The sequence below is a fragment of the Diabrotica undecimpunctata genome, chromosome 2 (genome assembly GCF_040954645.1).
Source record: "Diabrotica undecimpunctata isolate CICGRU chromosome 2, icDiaUnde3, whole genome shotgun sequence".
In the NCBI taxonomy this organism is placed as follows: Eukaryota; Metazoa; Arthropoda; class Insecta; order Coleoptera; family Chrysomelidae; genus Diabrotica; species Diabrotica undecimpunctata.
Genome location: NC_092804.1, coordinates 131,969,023 through 131,994,088, shown reverse-complemented (window position 1 = coordinate 131,994,088; position 25,066 = coordinate 131,969,023). Strand labels below are relative to the sequence as shown.

Below are 25,066 nucleotides of genomic sequence, written 5' to 3'. Positions count from 1 at the left end.
TTCACCAATTGTATAATGTAGATTTTTTTTACCGTAGTTATATTGTTTTTAAAATATTAATAATGTAATTTTCAAATAATAATAGATTTTATTTTATTAATCATTGTCAAGAATCAAAGTCAAACATGATTAGGCGAATGAAACCATAGGTTTCGCAGTCAATATCCCAACCACACACACATACACACACGAAGGTGCCTCCGATATTTATAGTGGATCAGAACATACAGAAGATATTCTTGTTTTAGTTGGAGGGCAAATTAGGCAATGTGCATGCTGTGTACTTACACAATCTTTATAATAGTGTAAAGTTGATAGTTAATAGAAAACTATTAAGACAATAAAACGTATTATGCTAGAACCTTGAGAATAGACAAAGTAATACTAAAGAAGAAGTAACGGCAAGACTTAAAAAGAGTGAAAATAAATCGATGTTCAACGATGGAGTACATGTGGAAAATGTTGAGATAAGAAAAAGAGTTTTGAGAACATAATTGGAGAATTTAAAAATAAAAGAGGAGCAGTAAGTCTTCTTCTTCAAGTGCCATCTCCGCGGCGGAGGTCGGCAATCATCATAGCTATTCGGACTTTTGAGACGGCTGCTCTGAAAAGTTCATTTGATGTACATCCGTACCACTCTATCAGGTTGCGCAGCCATGAAATTCTACGCCTCCCTTTCCTTGGATCTTTCCCTGCATAATCAGTTGGAGCAAGGTGTATTTCTCTCGACGTGTAATATGTCCGAGATATTCCAATTTTCTTGTTTTAATTATATTTAAAATTTCTATTTCTTTATTCATCCTTCTGATAACCTCTTTGTTTGTGACGTGTTCTGTCCACGATATTTTCAGAATTCTTCTATACTAGAGATGTGTAGTTCAAGATCGAAATAGTTCAAATGAACGATTCTTTCAACTGAACTAGTTCATTAATCTTCATGGCACTAGTTCACTGCGAACGATTTGCATTATAAATTGTGTCTCAACTTCTTAAGAAGAAAATAATGAATGAATAAGATTATATATTTATTATTTTGTGAATGGGATGGACTGACTAGTTAAAAAAAAGAAATGCCGATTAGCCTCAGATAATAGATAATAATTCTTATGAATGTGACAACATATACAGTCTTATCTTAATGCCATAATGGTTAGGATCTTATGCCCATGCATTGGCTTGGATGTTGCCATGCTGTGTTGTTTCTCGTATTGTAATTTTGTTAGTTGTGGTTAAAATGATTGATGCATTTACATATAAAATATAATTTTATGTAAAAGTGAGAATGAAAATGTGTTATTTAATGTTCCTAGAAAATTCACTGATTTTTTTGTAAAGGTTCTTTTAGAAATAACCTAATAATAGATACCTATGAGTTTAAATATACGTAAATATAAAAATAAATCATACGTGAACCATTAATATTTATATTTAAAACGGTTAATAAAAAATTAATCTTAATAATTTCTTGCAAATAAAAAAAATGTTATTTGAAAACATTTGAGAAATAAATTTAAAACATTTAAACCTAAACATACGATCGAAAGAAATGGTTCCGAACCCGAATTACTTGTACGGTAGTGAAAGACTGCCTGAAAACCGAAGAAAACGGGCTGCCGGCGCGAGCTTGTGTGATGATAAGACGAAACATCTGGCAACCAGTTATGTTAGGGTTGGATTTCGATTTCGGTCCTACAAATAGTTGTTTCGCGAACTAGTTCATTTTTGTGAAATAGTTCTCTTGAACTAGTTCGTCTAAAAGAACTAATAAGCACACCTCTATTCTATACACCCACAGCTCGAATGATTCCAGTTTTTTCATTGATGTCGCATTCAAGGTCCAAGATTCAATTCCATAAAATAAAGTAAAAAAAAAACAGCACCTAGCCAACCTAACTCTTAGTTCCAATTTTAAATCCCGTGTACATAGCACTCTTCTCATTTTGTTGAAATTTGCTCTAGCCTTTTCTATTCTGATTTTGATCTCCTGAATGTAATCATTTGTGGAGTTAATCATTGTTCCCAGAGTGCATATGTTCCCATAGGCGCATTCTGGCAGCGAGTAACTAATTTCCTTATCCGATCACACTTATAGGTGTTTTAATTTCTTTTGTGTAATTGTTATCACAAAACCTTCATATAACTTTATTTATATATTCATTTATACAACAATACACACATATCTTTAAAAAAATTAGTTTAAATTAGGCACCACACACAAATGTTATAATTTTTATCGGCAGGCAGCGAACCTTCAGTACAGTAAGGACCTCATATGACTAAACCCATAAGATATATATGCCATTTATCCGCCATATTGAGTACATCCTTTATACAATTGTGAGAAAGGTTAAAAAATAACACAGAAAAATCTACATACTAAATTTTATTATTACAATATCAACTAAAACAGTACTTACTAGAAGAATAGTCCATATTCTCTTATATTTAGTAAAAAATGATACTTTACACAAGCCATTTGGGAGTAATTATTTAATTATTCAATACGCATCTTGACAAAAGTAAAATAAATATACCTATCACATCAAAAAAAAAAAGAAGAAAACGAAAGATATAGGTTATAGTGATTCGAAAAACAAAGCTTTTATCATATCGTTGAAATAGATATTTCAGGTTGATATTAAATATTTCAAAAGCTCAGTATAATCAATTGTTTATTCGTTTACTATAGGTTTATTTTAATAAAATTCGAAACTTTTATGCCGTCGAGCCCTCCAAAATGATCTGCTTGTACCTCAAACCATTCTTAAGCGTTTTGGATGTTTGAAGTTATAAACTTCTTAATTAGTGCAATTAGGTCACTATTTGCAATATTATTCAAAATATCCATGTTCTATAAAACTGAGCTTCAATTTCAAAGTATATACAAGTAAAAGTAGTGTTTTAAGAATCATATGTAGGATAGCACAAAAGCATTCTACACAGTACGAATTGCACGAATAGAAACTATTTTGATAATTCACAAGTATATATGACAACAGTAGAAAAACTGTAGGGATAAAATGGGCCGGAACTACCAAAAATTTTCCGGAAGTTTTTTAATCACAAGCACAATCTCAAAATCAAACATCTTAAAGGTAGGGCCCATTTTATGGATCAAGTAATGTATATATTTAATGATGAGTCAAAGGTGTGTCATTTCATTTTTGCAATTTTTCAGATTAGATGATTTGTATATCTGACAAAGTTAAAACTGTCAATTAAATTAGCGTCTTTTGTGTCATTAGCTGCCAATTAACGATCAAAATTGCACAAATGATTTAAAATGAACACTTATAGGATTCTTTTACAATCAAATATGGGTCTTGTGTAAAAAATATGTATGTATTCACAACTAATCAAATTATTAAAAATATCTAATGAGGCATATCAATAATAATTCTAAAATATCTGTTAAAATTATCTTAGTTTCCAGCTCGCTGACGATATGAATAAAACAAATTTGTTGTTCTTTGGTTTATTTCCTAGTGAGCTCAATCTCTAATCCGTGATAGTATCTTATATTAAGTTTAAACAACGCTTAAAAATAATCAGCCTGGATGTTGAAAGACACGTTTTATACATATACCTATAGATTACTGTGAAGATTTGCTTATGTACTGATTGCAGCTCGATGCTGACCAATTTAGGTCGAAAACAAAACTACTGATTACCGGATGAAATAGCACATTTCCTTTACTATCACGAAGATTGGCTAACACTGAAGTGCATTATTGATGTCCTCTTAAAAGTTCACTGATAACTTGTTAAAATTTGCTTAAATATATTCGATATAAAATTTAGTCTGTAACAAAATCTATATTGTTAATTAACTTAAAATATACTTAAGACCTGATATTTGATTGTATTTGAAATACCTAATGATATTTTGTCTTTTTTATTGTCTCAAAAAAATTAAGTAAAATACAAAAATTTGGCAACCATAAAACGTTAAGAGCCGTGTCCAGAAAAATGAAATATACTTATTTTAATATTAATACAGAGTGTTCATAGGCTTCTTATACTTTTCATACTTTTTAGAACCTCGTTCATAATATAAAAAATTTAAATGTTCATGTATACTCTTTTGATCACATTGTTTTCTCACTATACTAATTCTCCTAATCGTTTGATATTTCTACAACACCCTGTATTACCGAATATCGTTCAGTAAAACATTTTATTAACTAGTAACAGAAAGTTTCAGATCTTACAATTTACATGAAATAATAAATTATTGACAGATAAATCAATACTATTTCTTCTTACAAGCTATAAAATGCAACATTTCTTTTTCTTCTACCTTAACAGTCGATAGCATTTGATAAAAATGTATCTGGGATTCTTCCTATTGATTAAATATTATTCCTAAGTGGTCAATTACGCATATCATTTACGAATTAGTGGATGTGTTGCAACTATCAAATATTTTAAACAGAAAGGGACTAAAGATCTCTCTGTATACTTTTATATTATTCAACTACTTATTTTAGATACCCACTGTACGACAGATATTGCTTGTAATAAAAAATATCAAAGGTGGATAAATTTGTCATTCTTCTAACTATTGAAATAGTTTTGCAAAGTATTCCATGATTTGAAGTGGTTACAATTGTGGGCACACTAGTTTTATTTTTTGGATATCATTCCTTTGAATTTGTCTGGTATACAGGAATATAAAAAATATTACCTGTCCTAGTCTTAAACAATTAAGCTATCGCTAAAATGATATTTTTTAAGAAACTAATATTTCAAATAAATTGTGAAATATAATTTAGAATTCGTTCCGTTAATGAACGCATTTTTCTTCTTTAATACATAAAGTTAGAAAAGAAGAGTATTTTCCTTTGCATATTTTTTATCGTCGTCGTTTATAATATTTGTAACTGTACTGATACGCGCACGTGCTTATCAATTTACATGCGAAGATTTCGATTGAGTGAAAATAAGTCACTAGCAATAAGTAATAGGCAAATTACAAATTATTTTCTTTAAAGTACATATAGTTTTCACGGCAGAAATATGGATGATGTATAATCTTACATCTTTTCTGAGACTCAAATTCCAAAAATGTTTTTGATACACCGTTTGTTTCTTGTTGTTTTACATCTTTATTGACAACTGTATTCCAACATATTACTCAGTAGTAAAATTATTATGTTACTACTGTTAGATAATATTTAAATGTAAACAAGTAACCCCCCATTGTGATTCAAATTGTACAAAACATCATCAGACATTACATGATTCAAACTGGTGCTGCTACCGGCAAACAGTGGATATACCGCGGCAGATCTGAATATGTATGTGCCTGTTTCTGCTTTCTCGTACCTCAGCTCAATGGGTACGGCCATACGCCACTCAGTCTTGCTCCCTTAAGTCCTTGCATAAAGGTGCGCTCATAACGAGGCGCCGACCCTCGCCCGGGCCATAGGATGGTATCATATTATTCACCGTTCATAGTATTCAGCTTTCACCGTCAAAGCGCAGCACCCACCCTCGAGCCAGGTATCGGACCATAGTATTCCAGCTTAGTATTTTTTCGACTCTCCACCCCAGGTACTCCACAATCAACACTACGAGGCGCCGACCACCGATTCTCACTACGACCATGGTATCGATCGCCAGGTAAAATACATGCATTTTATTTCAAATGCGAGCGTTCACTGTCAGTGCTATGCTCTAAGCGAGGATACGATGCGATGGTCTCCGTAATGAACGCACCCTTAGAGTCTTGACGGAAAATATAGTGTTCAGACAAGCTAACCTGAATGAAACTAGGAAAAATCGCTACAGATTCGATGTCAAAGGAAGTGTACGGAAGTGGTTTACCACACACACAAATTATTAAATTGATTATAAGGTTTAAGGAGGCTCAACATCAAAGACATACAACTCGTCGTGCGAGTGTCCAAACTCTTGACGAAATCTCAAGAATTAGGAATCTAGAAAGTTTTCGTCAAACATTTTCAAGAACCATCAAAGATGCATAAAGTTTGTACTTGCATAAAAATAGTGCCACCCACCAATTCCTCATTAGAATCACTCACCGTATTCGCCCGACCTGGACCCACGTGATTTTTGGTTCCTTATATTTGATAATGTGGAAGCTGACAGAAGCAGATGTCCAGCACTGATTTCGGAGAAAATAATGGAAAATTCGGAGCGTTGTACATATCGGCCATGTAATGTAATACCAGTCCGGTTATTTAATTGTCACACCTCGTATTTATCTTGCATTGCTTCTTTATATAGGTATCATACCGAGCTAGTACTAACAATGTATGATAAAAGAAGATAATATAATATATTTAAATATATCCATTTTAATCTACTAGCAGTGACATGACATGTACTACTTAATTTTTCTATCTGGCATAGTTTTATCATTTTACATGCGATTCAGCCTATAAAAATATACCTAGGCAATACCGAGAGTTCGTTTAAATATCATATCACTGTTTTAACCCTATCACCTTTTTTTGTTGATATTATTTCATCAATGAACTAAAAAAGGCAAAAAATACCCTCCGCTACTATAATCCTTATAACTACTTTGTTTTCATGTTATAGGAAAATGGAAACTCCATATTAATACACACAGATAACCAAGGCCAAAGTGTTTCTGCTCTTATACCTTTGTTAATTCTCACTAAATGCAGCGAGATATTCCAGACAGAAAAACATTAGTATGTTATAACTGGATTCATACTCTCACAGCAACAGTTTTTGGTTACATTAAAAATCCCCTTCTATAGCTAAGAAATAATCAAAACGACGAAGTTTCTCGTCCATACATATTTTTCCATTTTTCCAGACACTTAAGTTTTAAAAACAAAAATGACGAGACTATATTATACAATTTCCTCTTTAAAAAGAGTATATTTTATTCACAAAAATTTATTTTATCTTTATCCTATTCCGTTAAAAACTAAACAAAAATGAATGGTTATAAGTATGCAAAACACTGAAGACAGACAAAAATCTTAGGTCAGCGTGTAAGAATTCTGCAAACATTGATAAATCCCATCAAGATATTGTTTAAATTAATTTAATAGGTATAATTAAAATATAAGATGTAATTTTATTATCTACGTTCCTCTTTACGCTCCACGCTCGAATCAGATACTTTGAAGTTCACAGAAAAATTAAAACTAAGAAGGAACATAAGTGTCAGCACATGAATTTTTATTGCTGTATGTACTATTATTGGATTTCAAGTGAATGCTCTGCAACCACAACCAAAACATACCTATACAATGTTAATCTTTCAAGTTTTGAAATAAATAACAAATAAATGTAAGTACAGCAGATTTCAATTTGTTCTTATTGTAATTATATGACTTAACTAAACAAAATAGAGGTTACAAAACAAATATACAAATATAAAAAAAATTCCCTGCTCCCTTCAATAAATATTGCATTTTGATGAATCCTCAACAATAAATTGCTCTATATAATAAACTTAAACAACATCTTGATTTAATATGTTTCAGCGCCAAATTCTACACACAGCCTAACCTAAATGAAAAATGATAAGGATGAATTTTTTTGCCATTCTGTTTGGCAAAGGGAGTGATCTTGAAAGATGGAAGTGTGAAGCTGTGTCTTAGGGGGAAGTAGAATCACGTGGCATAACGCTTGGTCCACAATCGTGCAATGCGATCATGCTCTTCTCGGTTTTGTAGGTATTGGGTCGCTATGCTGCCTACTAGTGGATCAGCTAAAATAATATAGATCTTAAGTATAAGCACTACAAATATTTGTTTCTAATATTAAACTCCTTAACATACATTGTTTTAAAAAATATTTACTTTCGTAAAATATTTAGTGAGAGAATGTAATTTTCCATTATTTGTTTGAGAAATATGAATACACATAATCTGTATTTGGATACTGAAAATTATGAATTGAACTGTCAATATAGTAAGAGTAAGCCAATAAATTTGTTGAAAAAAGTACTATAATGGAAGAAATCAAACTAAATTGTAGTACATTAAATGATACCTATTCTTATTAACAGCGTAGGCGAAAAATTTCGGGCAAATGCTTTTTAAATGCATTCATTTTTTTTTCCGAATCCTGAGAAAACTAATAAATATTTTTGAAAAATTTAAACGCAGAATGAAAGATTACATTATTACCGAGGGCCGAAAGTCATTTACAATAAACAAAAAGTTTCTTTTGATTGAGATATTTGAAATTAAAAATCTCACTTAATTTTCTCTTCTTTTTCAACCCTGTAACTTATTAAAATAAACATTATAGAAGTTTTCAGGGACTTTCGGCCCTCAGCAATAATGTAATCTTTCATTTTGCTTTTAAATTTTTCAAAAATACTTATTATATACTTAGTTTTCTCTGGATTCGAAAAAATGAATGCATTTAAAAAGCATTGGGCCGAAATGTTGCGCCTACGCTCTTAATTATACGGTGCTAGTCAAAAGTCTGTCCCCCCTTGTATCTTTTGAACAGTTATACTTATAATAGTGAAATTTGGTGTAGGCTTCTTAACTAGTCATAACAAGTGACGTAATAGTGACAGATGACGTTACAGCACCACTGTGACAGATAATTTTAAATAGGACCTTATCGCAAGTGATACCTCGGTTGAAAGGTATTAAAAATACCTATTCAACCATATTGTTCTGAAGCTATTTTCTTGTGGCATTTAGTGATTTAATGTTTAATGTTAAAACTAATGTTTGTATTTTGAGAACGATTTCCGAAGGGGAAATTGAAACGTCAATAAACGTAATTTAACCTTTAATTGTGGCTTATTCCCATTTAAATAGTAATTATTCAACCATACTAATTTTATTTGAGTTTAAGCTTATTTTGATGAATAAATTAAATAAATACTAAAATTGTAGTTTCGCATTTATTAAAACCTCCGCCTCTGGTTACTTGTCGAGAAGTTGACGTTCTCTAATTGTTTTTACGTCAACGTCAACTTTTTTGACAATTAACCATAGACGAACGTTAGAATATTTATTAATTAAATGCGAAACTACAATTATTTTAATATACCTATTCAATCGTACTAATTTTGTTTGGATATAAGACGATTTTGATGAATAAATTAAAAAAATATTAGTATTCTAGTCTTAATTTAGTCAATTCTCTAGTTATTTTTAGTTTTCAAACGCGTTTATTCCTGAATATTTCCTAAGTTTCTGTTTCTACTTAGTTTAGTCAATTCAAGTTTAGTCAAGTTGTTTTTAGTTAGTATTTAGTTTAATTATTGTTTAAAGAGACGTTTAAATTTTTACAAAGGCAGAATGGTACGTACTGTAGCCGACAAATTAGCAGCTGTGTTAATAATTTGTGAATGTGGAAATAATTTCCATGCAGCGGAACGTCTTTTTAATGAGAGGTACCCGATCGCCCTACACCGAGAGCGTATTTGAGGAAGCTTCTTCCTAACTTTAAACAAACAGGTAGTGTTCAAGATGTCAAACGACCTGGTCGACCAACAATTAGTGATGACAAAAAAATTGACATAATTTCAGAAATGGTAGTGAACCCTACCTCTTCTACAGCCCAAGTTGCATCTATCTATGGAATCAGTCAAAAGACAGTACACCAAGTGTTGGCTGAAAACAAATTAAAAATTGTGTACAACTTTCAGATGATGACCCCGACCGAAGACTAGAATTATGTGAAAATATGTCCAATAAAATTAACCAACAGCCCGATTACATAAAGACAATTTGTTTTAGTGACAAAAGTACTTTTTCTCTCAATGGAAATGTTAACACACACAATGTGAGATTTTGGAGTGACACAAATCCTCACGTTTTTCGTGAAACACATACCCAATTTCCAAAAAAATAAATTTTTGGGCAGGTATATTGGGAAACCACATAGTTGGGCCTGTTTTTCTCAATACTATCTTAACTGTGAAGTGTATCTGGAGATATTACAAAATGCATTTAAACCGTTAATACTTGAAATTATTGAGGATAATCCAGATGAATTCGGCAACTTGGAAATAACGTTTTAAAAAGATGGTGCTCCTGCGCACCATTATGGTGCAATAAGACGTTACCTAGTTAAGGAATATCGTGGTAGATGGATTGGACGACGAGGTACGATAGAATGGCCAGCTCGGTCGCCGGACCTCACACCATTAGATTTTTTTCTGTGAGGATACTTGAAATCTAAAGTTTACACTACAGCACCCGACAATATTGATATTTTGAAACAACGAATTTTTGAAGAATGTAGGGCAATTTTCCCCCGACACATTTGAACGAGTACGGCAAGAGTTTAGAAATAGGATGCATTACTGTCAGGAAGTAGATGGAGCACATTTTGAACACTTACTATAAGAACTGGTTGTTAAATATTTATTAATTAAATGAGAAGCTACAATTTAAGTATTTATTTAATTTATTCATCAAAATGAGCTTAAACTCAAACAAAATTATTATGACTGAATAGGTATTTTCAATACCTTTCAAATGAGGTACTAGTTACCATAAGGTCTTATTTAAAATTATCTGTCACAGTGGCGCTGTAACGTCATTGTCACTATTACGTCACCTGTTTTGACTAGTTGATAAGCCTACGCCTGTTTATTACCTCCCTCCAAATGTCACTATTATAACAATAACCGCTCAAAAGATACGAGGGTGGGAACGGACTTTTGACAAGCACTATATGAATATTTATTAAGAATCATTTGTTTTAATTATATTGTGTGCATAACATACAGTGCGTTAATTTTTACATAGGCATAAGGTATTATATGTAAGTGGTAAATGCGACAAACTTAAACAAAAATATCCTCGGGGCAGTGTAAAGTTAACTTTTTACTCTAGAGTAAAATTTAAAACCAAAAACTAAAAGCAATATCAAAAATTTCTCATGACAATTGTATCGTTTATAGTAAAAGTAATGGAATGAACCACAATTTTAGTTTAAAATACGCTTATTTTGATGTTTCGATTTGTACTTCAGAAATCCGAAGAGGAAATCGGTTAAAATAAACGTATTTTAAACTGAAATTGTAGTTAATTCCCGATAAAAATAGTAAATAAAGTAAATAATAATAATAAAGTAAGTCCGGAGTTACTTTACTTTTATTGTGGCAAAATTGCGAGAGGTTATGTTACATATTGTATCATTTTGTTGATTAATTTATGTTTACTATTTCAAAATAATTTATAATATCATATTGTGATGGATACAGAGGATTTTAGTGATTCCGGTTCCGAATATAATTCCCCCATTCGAAGAAATTAATACTATGTCCAGTAATTCATTGTTGTTAATTTTGTTGTTTTTCTAACCTTAATATATATATTGTTCTGAAGCTATTTTCTTGTTGTGGCATTTTAAAGTAATTACTATTTTAATGGGAATAAGCCAAAATTGGGGATTAAAATAAGTTTATTGACGTTTCAATTTTCACTTCATAAATGGTTCTCAAAATATAAACATTAAATGTGTATGTTATTTTTATTCGAAATCAGGCAAAGTCATTACACAGAGATTTTTGGGGTTGCTTTGGGTTACACGAATATTACGACGGCGATGATCTCCAAGTACCTGGTGCCCAGCGTGGACCACGTTTCCTGATTCCGTTTTTGTTAATTTGTTATTTAAGATTTTTATGAAAGTGTGGCATCAAATAAGAGTTAAAATATGATTTCTTGAATATAAATTTAATTTTTTTTAATAAATAAAAAAGATGAACAAAAATAAGCGTAAAATTCAAATGTATTTATTCGTCATCTTCTTCTGTATCAGATAATTGATTTTGTTCATAATTCTCCATATTCTTGCAATTTTCACCCAACACAATTGTTACGTGCCAAATTGTAAACCCATTATTTCTACATTTACATTTAATAAATACGCGCTTAAACTATGGAACTTAAAAGATAACTATGTACTAGTATATGTGAGAGAATAAGAATAAGAGCAAATATGAAAGTAAAAGGCGGCAGCTGATACAGAGGAAATTATAATACATATCACCTGGCACTTCACCAGTGCTACCAACTGCTTAAAAGCGCCAAATTTAAAAAATAATGTTTTGGATTAATTTTTGAGTTTTATAGAAAGTTGCATGAGGTATTCTGAGGTCATTTATCAACGTAATATTCGTGTTCAGCGACCTCGAAAACCCCCGAGTAATGACTGCCGACTGATTTAGAATGAAATTAACATGAAACTCCAGGAAACGTGGTCACTCTGGGTACCTAATACCTTGGAGACAATCGCAGTAGTAATATTCGTGTTTAACAACCCCAAAAACCCCCTGAGTAATGACTTTTGACTGCTTTCTAATGAAAATAACAAAACTCCAGGAGACGAGGTCCACATACACCCCCCATCAGGTAGCTCAAGATCTATCGCCGTCATAATATTCGTATTTAGCGACCTCAAAAACTTCTTATTAATGACGTTCGATTGAAAATAACATAAAACTCCAGGAGACGATGTCCAATCTAGGCAACAGGTAGCTCGAGGACTATTGTCGTTACGAGGTTTGTCTTTTTAGTTTTGCATATGGCTTAGAGGGCGCCACCAATAAAACCTTCCGACACAAATGTAACCTCAATCTTTTGTTGAATAAATCGCAAGTTGGTCGAAAAATGGATCTTTGCCGAGACATTTTCGAGCAATAATTTTTTACAATTTTCGGAGAAGATTATCCCAACAGCAATGTCTCGCTGAAATGGTCTGTTTTTGGGAATGAAGCATCACACCAGTCAACTAATTCCCGCTCGTATTGCGAGTTTCAACGTGGTCACTCCAGTCTCAGTGACGAATCCAGGCCAGGTCCACCCAAAACAGTCACACAGCAAAACAATGATGCGGTTCGTCAGCTAATTAAGGATGACCGCTTATAACAGTATTTTTCATATAAAAATGCGTGTACGTCACAATTTATATAGTGACGTCACTTATATTTAAAATTTCCAGAACGTCAACCTTAGAGTTCAAATTTTTCTAACACAGCTAATAATAAGAAACCCATACGGAACTGCTCGATCTTTCATAGGCGTCAACATGGGATAATAATCAGAAAAATGTAATCATCATTATATTGGGAATTTTAGAATTATATTGATTAAATAACCAAAAACATTTGTTCTTATTAATAATATAAATTTTATGAAATAACTATTTAAGTCTAATATTCCACAAAATAATAATTTTAATTAAATATATTAGACAATTGTATGCAACTGATACGGGAATACTTCAAATTTTTTGACAGTTCAGCGTGTGGCAAAATTGTTTTAAAGGGTTGCCGCTTTTTTAGAGTAAGAATTTTGTTTATGTTTTGATTTCTTACACAATTTGATCATACTATATTATACATTAATAAATTGTATTTATAAACAAATATTAAATTTAGATTAATAGCTTTAAAAACTAATTATTGTTGTGTATTGTGATTGTGCTTAGCCAAAACAACTAAATAGTCTGTAGAAAGCTGATAAGCTTTCATATAAGATAGATTATTTGAACAAGAAATAATGGCGGGACGTTTTTACTATTAATGCTCTAAAAGTGGTAAGTTTAAAATTTAGAATTATAATTTTGTATTAAAATGTTTTCTTATGTATTTTAGTGTGTTGCAGTAATCTTAAAACTAAGTGTATTTACTGTTAATATAAGTTTGACAAATAGTTGACATTTTAAAAATTCCTCACTTATTTTATTCTGATGTTTTGGCAACGTTGTGGGGTTCTGACGTCGTAAATCTTGAATGACGTGCACGCATTTTTATATGAAAAATATTATACCGGGAGATAGAGGCATCTTTGTGCATTTCAAAGATCTCGGTCCAAAAGATCCTACATGAAGAACTGGGTGTTGGTTTCCCGTTGGATCCCTCATTTGCTCACAGAAGAGCAAAAAGCGGTTCGCGTCAACTGGTGTCGAAAAACATTGGAACAGTTCAACAAAGGAAGCTCAAAAAACTTTTATAGTATTGTTAGTGCTGATGAATCTCGGATTTACTGCTATGAACTGGAAAAAAAACGGCAATCCGCTGTGTTGGTTTTTCACGATGAGCAAAAACCAACAAAAGTGATCCGTTCTCAATGTGTTCAAAGAAAATGGTCGCAAATTTTGTGTCAAAATCTGGTCATGTGGCAACAATTGCTTTAGAAGATCGAAGAACGGTTACTTCTGATTGGTATATAAATGTTTGTTTACCAAAAGTTATCGCAATACTTCGACAAAGCAATACACAACGGCAACTCATCCTACATCAGAACAATGCAAGTGCTTACACTGCCCAAAAGACAATAAGAGTTTTTGGAGCTTCAAAACATCGAATTGTTAAACCATCCACCATATAATCCCGACCTAAGTCCCAACGACTTCTTCACGTTCCCAAAGATTAAGAATTCAATGTGTGGGCAGCCATTCCAGTCGCCAGAAGAAGCTATCGATGCCTTTAAAACAGCGATTTTGCAGGTGTCAACTGAAGACTGGAATAACTGTTTTACCAATTGGTTTGAACATATGCAAAAGTGTATCGATCTTGGTCGGACATATTTTGAAAAGCAATAAAGTACTTTAAGTCTATATATTTTGTATTTTTATGGAAATATGCAAAACTAAAAAGACAACCCTCGTATCATATTCGTGTTCAGTGACCTCGAAAACCCCCTGAATAATGAATGTCAACTGATTTAGAATGAAATTAATATACTACACGAGACGGCGTCCATCCTGGGCACCAGGTAGCTCGAGGACCATATTCGTATTCAGCGACCTCCCCCCCAGTAACAAAGTTGAACTCTTTCCTGTCGATATTTTCTGGGTTGAAATGTTTCATTTTCTATGTACTTTGGAAATAAATTTTCCTTATGCACGAAATACAATTTTCATTTTACCACCAAGAATTTTGGTCATAAACTTTCCTGACACTTTCCCGAATCGGAATTAATCTTGCTGCGGAAAATTTGTAGATTAAGTGCGTTTTTTAGTCTTCATTTTCTAGCATAAAGTATTTCTTTAAAAATCTTAAAATGTTTGCAGGCCTTGATTGTTAGGTCGTTTCCGACATCAACAATTCTGACGAGTTATTTTAAATTCAGTGAAACCATCAGTTTTTAATTTTCATTATGGAAATAAAATATTTCTGTCTTGATATTTTTTTATCTTTCAATTTTGTTAGGGCTTGTATCCGATATTTTTGTTTTTAAAAAAGACAACAAAAATGAATTTTGGAAAAATTGATCTTGAAATTTCGGGATTTCAAAAATTCAATTTCAAACTGAAAATGTCATGAATTAATTAATTTCATATTTCTGCAAACTACTGGTATATACATTTTATCAATCTCCAGAAATAGATAAGTACCAACATTTCTTAACCTTCCAGCAGCCGAGAACGGTCTCGCAGTCCGGGTTAAAGTTCAATTTCTGATTTTGACGAATGTGGGAGAAGCTAAGAAACTCTGGCGCACAGTAACTATCTTAAAGGAACAAAGATGCCTATGACGGGTCCGATGCTAAAGAATCAGACGATGAGGAAGCAAATCTGGAAGGAGGTGAATCTGAACAAGATATTTCTGATAGGAATGAAGACTATATTCCAGAGAGCAATAGATTATCGTACATTGGAAAGAATGGGGTCACATCAGAGAAATCGCTCATCCGTTCCTAAGACTGTAAGAACCAAAGCACATAACAGTATAAACATTGTTCCTTCTCCAGTAACCTTAGAAACAGTATAAACGAATTACCAGGACTTTGACAGGGATTAGAGAAATATGGGAATACTTTATCGATGATGGTATGATTAATTTGATTGTTCAATTTAAAAATCAATATATCGAATCTATTTGCCACAATTTTTTCCGACCTTGAGATTCTGCACCTTCAAATGCGATTAAAATTTGTGCTCTACTGGGTCTACTGTACTTGGCCGAAGTTTATCACGGGAACCGTCTGAATGTTGAAAATATGTGGAAAACCGATGGCTCAGGTACAGAGTTGTTTCATCTTAGCATGTCTTTACAGCAATTTTGATTTCTCCTGAGATGTTTACATTTTGATGACATGAATTCTTGTAAAGAAAGATTACTAGATAAGCTGGCACCTAATTGTAACTAATTGTCAAAATGATTACAGTTATTCTGAATATGTAACTATTGACGAAATGCTATTAGGATTTAGAGGTAGATGTGGCTTCCATCAATATTGACCATCAAAACTAAATAAATACAGTATAAAAATATAGGCTTTATCTGATGCATCATCATATTATACAAGCCGAATGGAAGTGTATGTTGGACAGCAGCCAGAAGGACCATTTAACATTTCAACTAGTGCCAAAGATGTTGCCTTACAGCTAGCTTGCTGATAATATTTTAACATATACACGTAATTTGATTATTGGCTTATGTCAATTGCTTTGGTTGAAGAATTAATGCAGAAATGTAACAACTTCACTGTAATAGGAATGATCAGAAAGAACTAAGCTGAATTACCAATAGTTTACCTAACCTACAGCATGGGCAGCTAATGGTAGCTTGTTTGCCTTTAGACCTAAATACATCCTGGTGTCATATATACCAGGAAAGAAGAAAAATGTACCATTGGTTTCTAGTATGCACAACCAAGACTATATAGTTACTGGTGAAAAATGTAAACCAGTAATTGCCTCAGAATATAATCATACCAAATGTGATAAATGTTAGATGGCCAGTGATTATTTTTTATACTATTTTAAATGTATCAGGGATTCATTCACAAGTAATATATCATTTCAACCATCCAAATGAAAATATTTTGAGAAGACAATATTTGAGAGAAATGACAAATGCATTATTGCATCCTCATTTACAGGTATGTGCTATAATGACAAATACATCAAGAAATCTTCAGTTTTCGATTAGGAGATATGTGTGGCAATGAAGATGCTGTTCAACCAGTTTCTCCAAGGAATAATAACCCTGGAAGATGCAGTTATAGTGAATGGAAAAAGAACCGAAAAACAAAATATGCTTGTTTCATATGCATATGTTTAGAACACACATGTTATTTGTCGATCTTGTCATGAAAATGCCCAACAGGAGAATGGCAGTTTTCTCAATTGTTTAACTATTGTCTTATAGACATTTCAATATAAAAATTAGATTGTAATTTTCATAACATTGATATTTTTTTAGGATTGAAATTTTTAAGTTCTGCATTAGGAGTAATACCAGTTTTAGTTTCTGATTAAAATTACTATATGTGTCTTGCACTATGTCTGTGTGTGAGTATTATCAATCATAAAAGTTAATACACACACATACACAGACGGTTGTAAAAAACAACCCTAGTTGTTGTTCACTAATAAACAGGTATCATTTTTTCCAAAAACAATGTTCAATAAATACTGGTCTCTTAGACAGTGCAGCTCTGCATGTCCTAAAAATGTATGCAACTACTGGAAGGTTAAATTAACTTGAAATCAAAAAATATCTCACAAAACTGATTATTTTTTTAAAATAAATGTGATTAAAACTCACTAATTTGATCAATACCAAACTTTACCTTTTTGCAATATTTTGTACATGAAAGATTAAAACTTGTTATCTCCAACTATTAAAAACATTTACAAAAATACTTTAGACATATAAAATAAGTAAACAAACAAGTGACTGACCTTATCTAATTTAAATAATAAACTTAAAACAGCTATGGTTTTTGCTATCTAAATTTAGATGATTTTTGTTAATGTTTGTCGAAAAATTTATGTTACATTCATGTTATTTATTATCCTTAATAAATTAAGAATGCATTCACATAAATATAAACATCCTAAAAACAATTAATTGTGTTAAAATAAAATACCGGGAACATTTTTGAACATACACTAATAATGTAAAATAATGTATAATTTCAACATACACTAATATAAGTTTTTGTCACTTGATATGGCACTTAATCTCTTGATAATATAGTGTTCATTGTCATTCTGGGTTAAATTTATTCATTTTGAATAGTGTATGAGCTCTTAAATTTGCACCTTCATGAAAATAATTTGGAAAAAGTTGAAATGTTTCAATATTTAGTAGAATTTCACCCTTTTACCAAAACAAGAATATATTTAGAGGCAAACAGATAGAATGAAACACAAAAATAAATATATATACGCCTTTATGACCTATTAAACAATACACGCCTCATAAATAAGTACAATAACGGCAAGATAGGAAGAACAAGTACAAAATGTAATAAGAAAAAAAGGAATAAGAAAAATGTTATTCCTTTTTGGAACACAAGGTAATGGACTAAAATGACGCGAGGCCTTTTAGGAATCATGAAAAATATATGAACAAAAAATAAAACAAAGGATAAACTGGTATGTTAATAAAATGCGAGTGTGCACCTTCTCGCTGTGCATACTCGATAGCTTTCCCCGAACATAAACTAAATAAACTAGCAGGGGTGACCTGGCTCCCTCTTGGTCTTGGTCGCTACTAACACGAACCAGCGAACCAACCAAACAAGCTAAGGAGAGCTTAATAGGAACAGTCAATGAAGAGTCAGACAGGCTGTCACCTAGGCAGTATGGTTTCAGAAATAATAGAAGCACTGTTGATGCAGTGATGGAATTCTTCCGGGAGTTGCATAGAGTAGGGGATGACCAGAAGTGGGCGATCCTAATGCTGTGTGGCGTCCGAAATGTTTTGAATACTTTATAATGCAAGGAGTTAATAAAAGCTTTACGAGAAAGGTGTCTGGGTTAATTGATGAATTTGGTCTCGAACTATATAGAGAGGAAAATAAATGAGTGGTGTTGATGTGACGGCTGGAATGCCGCAGGGTCTTTCCTAGGACCCACACTCTGGAACCTGGCATATGACGGGGCTATGAGCCAACCCTTTTTGCATTTGTGGATGGCCTCGCTATGCTGGTGGTAGTGCAGTACAGGCGTCTTCGATGGGACCAACGTTTCGTCCGATAATTCATGGTTGAGAAGGGTATTTTTTAGCAGGTAGGCCTCTGACATTGACGACGATGGTATCTGAAAAACACCTGCGGTCTTAGACATCATTGTGCCAATCCTGCATAACCGAGGCTGGAAGGCGGTCTACCCACCTCCTAGTACCGAGGTATGTTGCGAACATTTTAAGTTTTGAAAAGCTTAACAGTTAGGTGTACGAGATTGGGCTTGTGCCCCACTGTCAAGCAACTATCACTCTTGAGTGGAGTGGGTTGCCGAACTTCTCTACTGTACCTTCCAGTTTCTCTCTAACATCCGTTACCCCAACTCAACCCCCGAGACGATAACCAGGCGCACTACAAAAATTGACGGAATAAACCAACCACAAACAATTCGGAAATTAAGGTGTGTGAAATTGTGCAAAATTGGTATTTTGAGAACAAGTTCTGAAGTGGAAATCGAAACGTCAAATTAAACATATTTTAAACTGAAATTGTGGTCAACTCCCAATAAACATCAATATTATAATTTTCTTATTATGTCTGCCTTTCCGTAACGAAAACCCCAGCGCCACCTATCCACAAAAACTACTACTAATCAAATAACACATGTAGGGCACTACACCTTATCTTCGTTGTTAATGAACATATAGTGACATATGAGATATCACACGACAGTATGGATGATAATAGATACAATATAATATATACATACATATATATACAGCATCTTCATAATTAATAAATGTATAGCGACATACGAGATATCAGAGGACGCTATGGATAAAAATTGATTTACTATAAGACAAATTTTAATTTATTGACTTAAAGAAGGCCTCTCGCTGAGGACAAAATAAACAACTGATCGAATCATAACAATCAATCAGTTTTTAGTTGTCACCACCCGTGGAGAAACGATGATGACTATTAGACGAAATTATGTTTATTACTAAGTGGAAAACACGATACTATAGCTTATTTGTAGTGTACCGTTTTATTTGCATAAAACGGTACACTACAAATATGTTATTTTGTAGTTTTCATATTCATTCATAGTATCAAAATAAATATGCATATAATACTTTTGGTGTGACAAAACAACAGAATTTTAGTAGAACATTATAAGTTCTACAATTCCGATGCGATAGAATCAGGCCACATTCTGGCACTTAATAGATCAGTCTGTTCACGCCTCTATCTAATTCAAGTTTATTGTATGCATTTTTACAATCCGGCAACATAGTGGCGTAGGGATATATATTGTGCCATATGTGAAGATAAGGCGAGTCCCTTAAGGCACCCCAAAGACGACAGACGGCACTCAAGTACGAGACGGGATACGGTGATACAGCATTCAGAGCGAGCGGACATAATACTTAATAAGCGTTTATATATTGTATTGTGTAATTCAAAATAAAATCAGTTTTGTTTTCGCACGGAGTTTGATTATTAACCAGCGGCACAAGCGAAGTGCATATCAAGCAAATCCACAGTCCATATTCTATTATATGCTGACGACGTGCACATTATAATAAGAACCAAGGCGAGAACCATGGAAATCCTAACCAAGCTAGTAGCAGCAGCAGAACGAATGGAATTACATATAAATCAAAACAAAGTTAAATTCATGTCGATTAACACGAAATGTTGACACATATCTAATTTTCAATGACCAAAACTTTGAATGTTCTAGTTGTTAATAATATTAAAATGCAAAAAGAAAAGGGCTTCAGAACAATATTAAGAATTCAACTGTTAATACTTCCAAAGCATCCATTCATAATAAAAATTCACTGCTAAAAAATTGAACACCTTATTAATAGTGAGTTACATAAGGATAAATAGTTTCTGAAGTTACAAATCATAATGTAAATTTAACTAGCAATGTAAGATTAAACATGCATGACATTGGTAATATTGATAATATAAAGGTATTCAAACTTGAAATGAATATATTAAATATAAGGCAGACTAAAATGTTTAAAAATTATAAATTAAAATGGTACAATTGATTAATATTCTCAAAAAATAAGTAATAACTAAAGTTAATGCTATCAAGAAATTAAACTCATATATAAAGCAACTGAATTATCAGTGGAATGTTGTGTATGTCATTACTAAATGTAATATCATGTATATAAATTTGTAATATAGAATAAATAGAAAACCATAAATAAATTATATTATATAACTTACCTGGATTGCAGTCAGTAAGCAAGGAACAAATTGAGAGTAACACTTTAGAAATAGTTAAAGCTGGCGACCAGTTGTCTTTCAAGATGTCTAAACAAATAACCCCCTGGCTGTTAATATTACAATGGTAAATCCTAGTGCGGAAAGTGACCTTGGGTGGTTTAAATGGATACTCTGGTGAAAAATGTATATCCAGGAAGAAGACACCTCCTTCATAAACAGATCCAGGAGGGCCAAGAATAGTTGAAACCCATTCATAGAAATTTTCACCTTTTGGGCCAGCACTGCAATTTGGAGGAGGATCTAGAGTTATTTCTGCTAACTCTTTTTGAATTCTCTTGGCAGAAGTTCCAAGAGCTTTTGACATTTTTGGATTAGGTTTTGATTCTTTACTTTCCTTTTGCTCACCTACAGCAGCTTGTCCTCCTCTTCCACGGCCTGATCCACTGGAGCCAGCAGATGACATTGTTTAAAACTATTTAATAAATGAAGGAATTAATAAACATTATTCCATTAATTATGACAGTTTTTATTTAACATTAATTAGGCATGATATATTTACACTCACAGATACATTTTTACACTGATTACAATAATGCTTAAAGTTCTTAAAGTTAAATATGTAGTACTTAATATGGAATTAGATATGAGATAAGTCCAGTCCTGGATGTTAAACTTAAAATGGGTAGTTGTTACTTAGCTTATATAGATAACAATATTTACGATATGTAATAATGTTAAAATAGATACTAAGTTTTAAGCAAGGCAAGGGTAGCTATACCATTAGGCCATGTGATCTCCAAATAAAATGCTTTTAAAAACCATACATTAAAACTACTATTAACATCTAAATCTCACAACATTTTATTAATCATATGGCATAATTAAATTTCTCCCAAAATATTTTGTGATAAATCAGTTGATTTTATCCTTGTTCGTTGTTGCAGCCAATAATACAACATTTAAATTTGCTGACATTAAAAATTTATTTCATGAAGCTATGTCTGTTGTGACTATGCAAAAACTGTGTCACAACATGTAAAAGAAGAAATTAAGCCAAAAATGTGTGAGTTAAACAATTTGATATAAGCACAAATTGTGCCTCTCATTATTAACATTAATGATGACAATGACAGCAGTATATCAGAATCTAAAAGTTAAGATAAAATAAGGTAATTTTGTAAACTTTTTTTTCTGTGTACTTTATTTTGTTGTTAATAGCTCTTGATATTGTAAATAATTTTTATATTTAAAAAATTGGTCTGGCCCTGAACAAACATGTGTTTCCCGTATGTATTTGTTTATACCGTCTGTAGCTTGAGTCTGAATTTAGTATAACTCATTGTGTTAATGTTTGTGTGATCTAGCCAATTTTCCATTTTTTCTGTTTACTATATCTACATAATATTCTAAATCATTTAATATATATATATATATATATATATATATATATATATATATATATATATATATATATATATTGCAGTTATTTTTTGATAAACAGAGGGATCAAACAATACTTTATAAAAAGAGATGTCTTCAGTCATTAAAATTATAGTAGTAGATTATAAGGTTTCTTTTAATTGTTATTATAAGTCAACATATCATTTAGCACACTTGCAGTTAGCTGAAGTTATTGGATTTGGATGTTTAATAGTTTTAATATTTACAGCTACAAGTTCGATGATTTAATCAAAAATTTGATGTTTTTTTTTTGACTGTTTTCATTTTTAAATTTAGCTTTCTTTCAAAATTTTTTGGAAAATATAGTATAGAAACAACCTCAAATCAAATTGATAGTTAAATTGGATTTTAGCTAATTGCTGACTTCTTTTAATTAAAAGTCAGTTTAATCTAGGTCAGCCTCCTCTAATTAGTTTTTTTCAATCTCTAAACATTTATTAACCTTTGAGAGACAATTTCTTAGTATCCATGACAATCTATATTGTAGAATCATCTGGTATATCACATATCACCACTCAAGTCTTTCCTTGTCTTTCAGTGAGTTTGATAGATAATTCAGGGAATTTTTGTGAGTTGTACAATTGACCATTTTGTAAATATAGTATACCTATAGATATATACTTCATTTGATAATACAAGACAATATAGATGGAAAAAGAGGGCCAGGTTGAAGACATCATGGCTTAAAACCTGAGAGAATGGTTTAACAGATTCTCTACATCCCTTTTCTGAGCTGCTGTCAACAAAATTAGTATAGCCAATTTGATAGACTAAATAGTCAAGATCTGGTTTCACGAATACGCGTAAAATGCTCTGTAACCCCAAACTATCAGTCTCAATAAAATTGAGAACACTAAAGTGTTATGTGTGGTATCTATTACTATATGGCTGTGAGACCTGGACATTAAAACAGTATGACAACAACAAATTAAATTCATTTGAAATGTGGATGTACCGCCCAATGCTCAGAATAAGCTGGGCCAGCAGAACTACGAATGAAGAAGTACTGAGAGAAATGAACACATGCCCTCATCTGGTCAATACAATCAAAATTAGAAAGACTTCATATCTAGGACACATAATGCGCTATAGGGAATTTGAGCAGCTCCAAGTAATATTAGAAGGCAAGATTGAAGGTAAAAGGGGCATAGGACGAAAGAAAAAATCTTGGCTACGAAACATCAGAGATTGGACCCACACAAAAGGAAATGAATTAATTCATCAAGCAGAGAACAGAGAGAAATTTGCCATATTGATCGCCAACCTCAAGAGAGAAGGCACTTGGGAGGAGGAATGTGAGAGCAAATGCATGATATTTAAGCAGGGCACAATAAAAAGAAGAGATAAGTATATCTATAAATTATATTTTCTTAGAACATTTTGACATAGGTAATGTTAGTTTTTTATGGATTTTCTAGTTGAACCAGTTAAATATAAATAAATTATGTCTTTTATAATTAAGAGGATCACTTAATGAAAAGAAATAGAGAGTAATCAAATTACTGACATACTGATATGTTAAGTATATGACTTAAAAATATCTACACATTTTGAAATCTAAACTTAAATATAGCATTAAATTGATGCAAACTTGATTGACAAGAAAATAAGTAAAAAAACACTTAATTTGAGACCAAAAATGTCTAAATTTTTATAGAAAACAATCACTTGCACTGCTCATACAAACCAACAAACTATAAGTAACTTAAATCATACATAACAATTTCAACAGAGTTGAATTACACACATTAAAACATAGTTATAAATCGACAATTTATTCATCTTGAATATATTGCACAAAAAGGCCAGGGACTGAATTGTGTGGGTATTTTACAATAGAGCCAAAAAAATTAGTCCTTTGTTCAAATTCTAAGATAAATTCGACTGCTGTAAACAAGTAAATCTCTAAAAAATGCAAGGTCAGCTAGGAAATGTATGGGGCTGGCAATATTTTTGATAAATACAGGTAATTTCTGTGGGAATGTGACCCTTTTCAAAAATTAAAATTGATTCTTGTCAAAGGTCGGCCATTTTGAGATTTGGCCAGATACAATTTCCATTAACATACATTTTACCTAAGAAAAGGTGACAATAAAGTAGTTTTGAACTTTATACCTATAAATAAAATCGATTTTTGCCCAACAGATGTGCAAAAATTAAACAATAATATCGTATTACACCTTCCTTTGGTACACATTTTTTCTCTGATTTTAAATCACTATAAGCATTACAGTAGTACTTAAAGTTTAATTTAAAATATACTGTTGATTTTTAAAACATTATAATAAAAATTACTTACCGTTTGATCGGCTTTTAATGTATAAAACTCAAAACAAATTACACTCCCTTTTCACAAATCTTGGCTCATGGCGTACTTGTAACTTATGAAGGGAACCGGGACATTGCTACCAACAACTATACAAGAAAGAACTATTTAGTTTAAAATAAAAAATGTAACATATAATTTTAATTTTTCTTTTACCAACATACATAGG

At 32.0% G+C, this 25,066-nt stretch overlaps 1 protein-coding gene across 1 annotated transcript; it reads right to left on the bottom strand.

Moving 5' to 3' along the window:
• Positions 1-2,368: 2,368 nt before the first annotated feature.
• On the bottom strand, positions 2,369-25,007 carry Ubc2 (ubiquitin conjugating enzyme 2). The gene is made up of 3 exons (XM_072523504.1): positions 24,871-25,007; positions 21,111-21,582; positions 2,369-7,720 (listed from the first exon to the last, which is right to left on the bottom strand). The coding sequence occupies exons 2-3, from the start codon at positions 21,571-21,573 to the stop codon at positions 7,623-7,625; spliced, it is 561 nt and encodes a 186-aa protein (XP_072379605.1). The 5' UTR covers positions 21,574-21,582; positions 24,871-25,007; the 3' UTR covers positions 2,369-7,622.
• Between the last annotated feature and the right edge of the window lie 59 nt (positions 25,008-25,066).

Coding starts and splice junctions, on each gene's coding strand:
- Ubc2 (XM_072523504.1), bottom strand. CDS start 21,573: ATGTCATCTGCTGGCTCCAGTGGATCAGGCCGTGGAAGAGGAGGACAA. Junction 7,721..21,110: donor GCTTACTGACTGCAATCCAG/GTAAGTTATATA, acceptor ATATTATTTTAG/CTGATCCACTAGTAGGCAGC.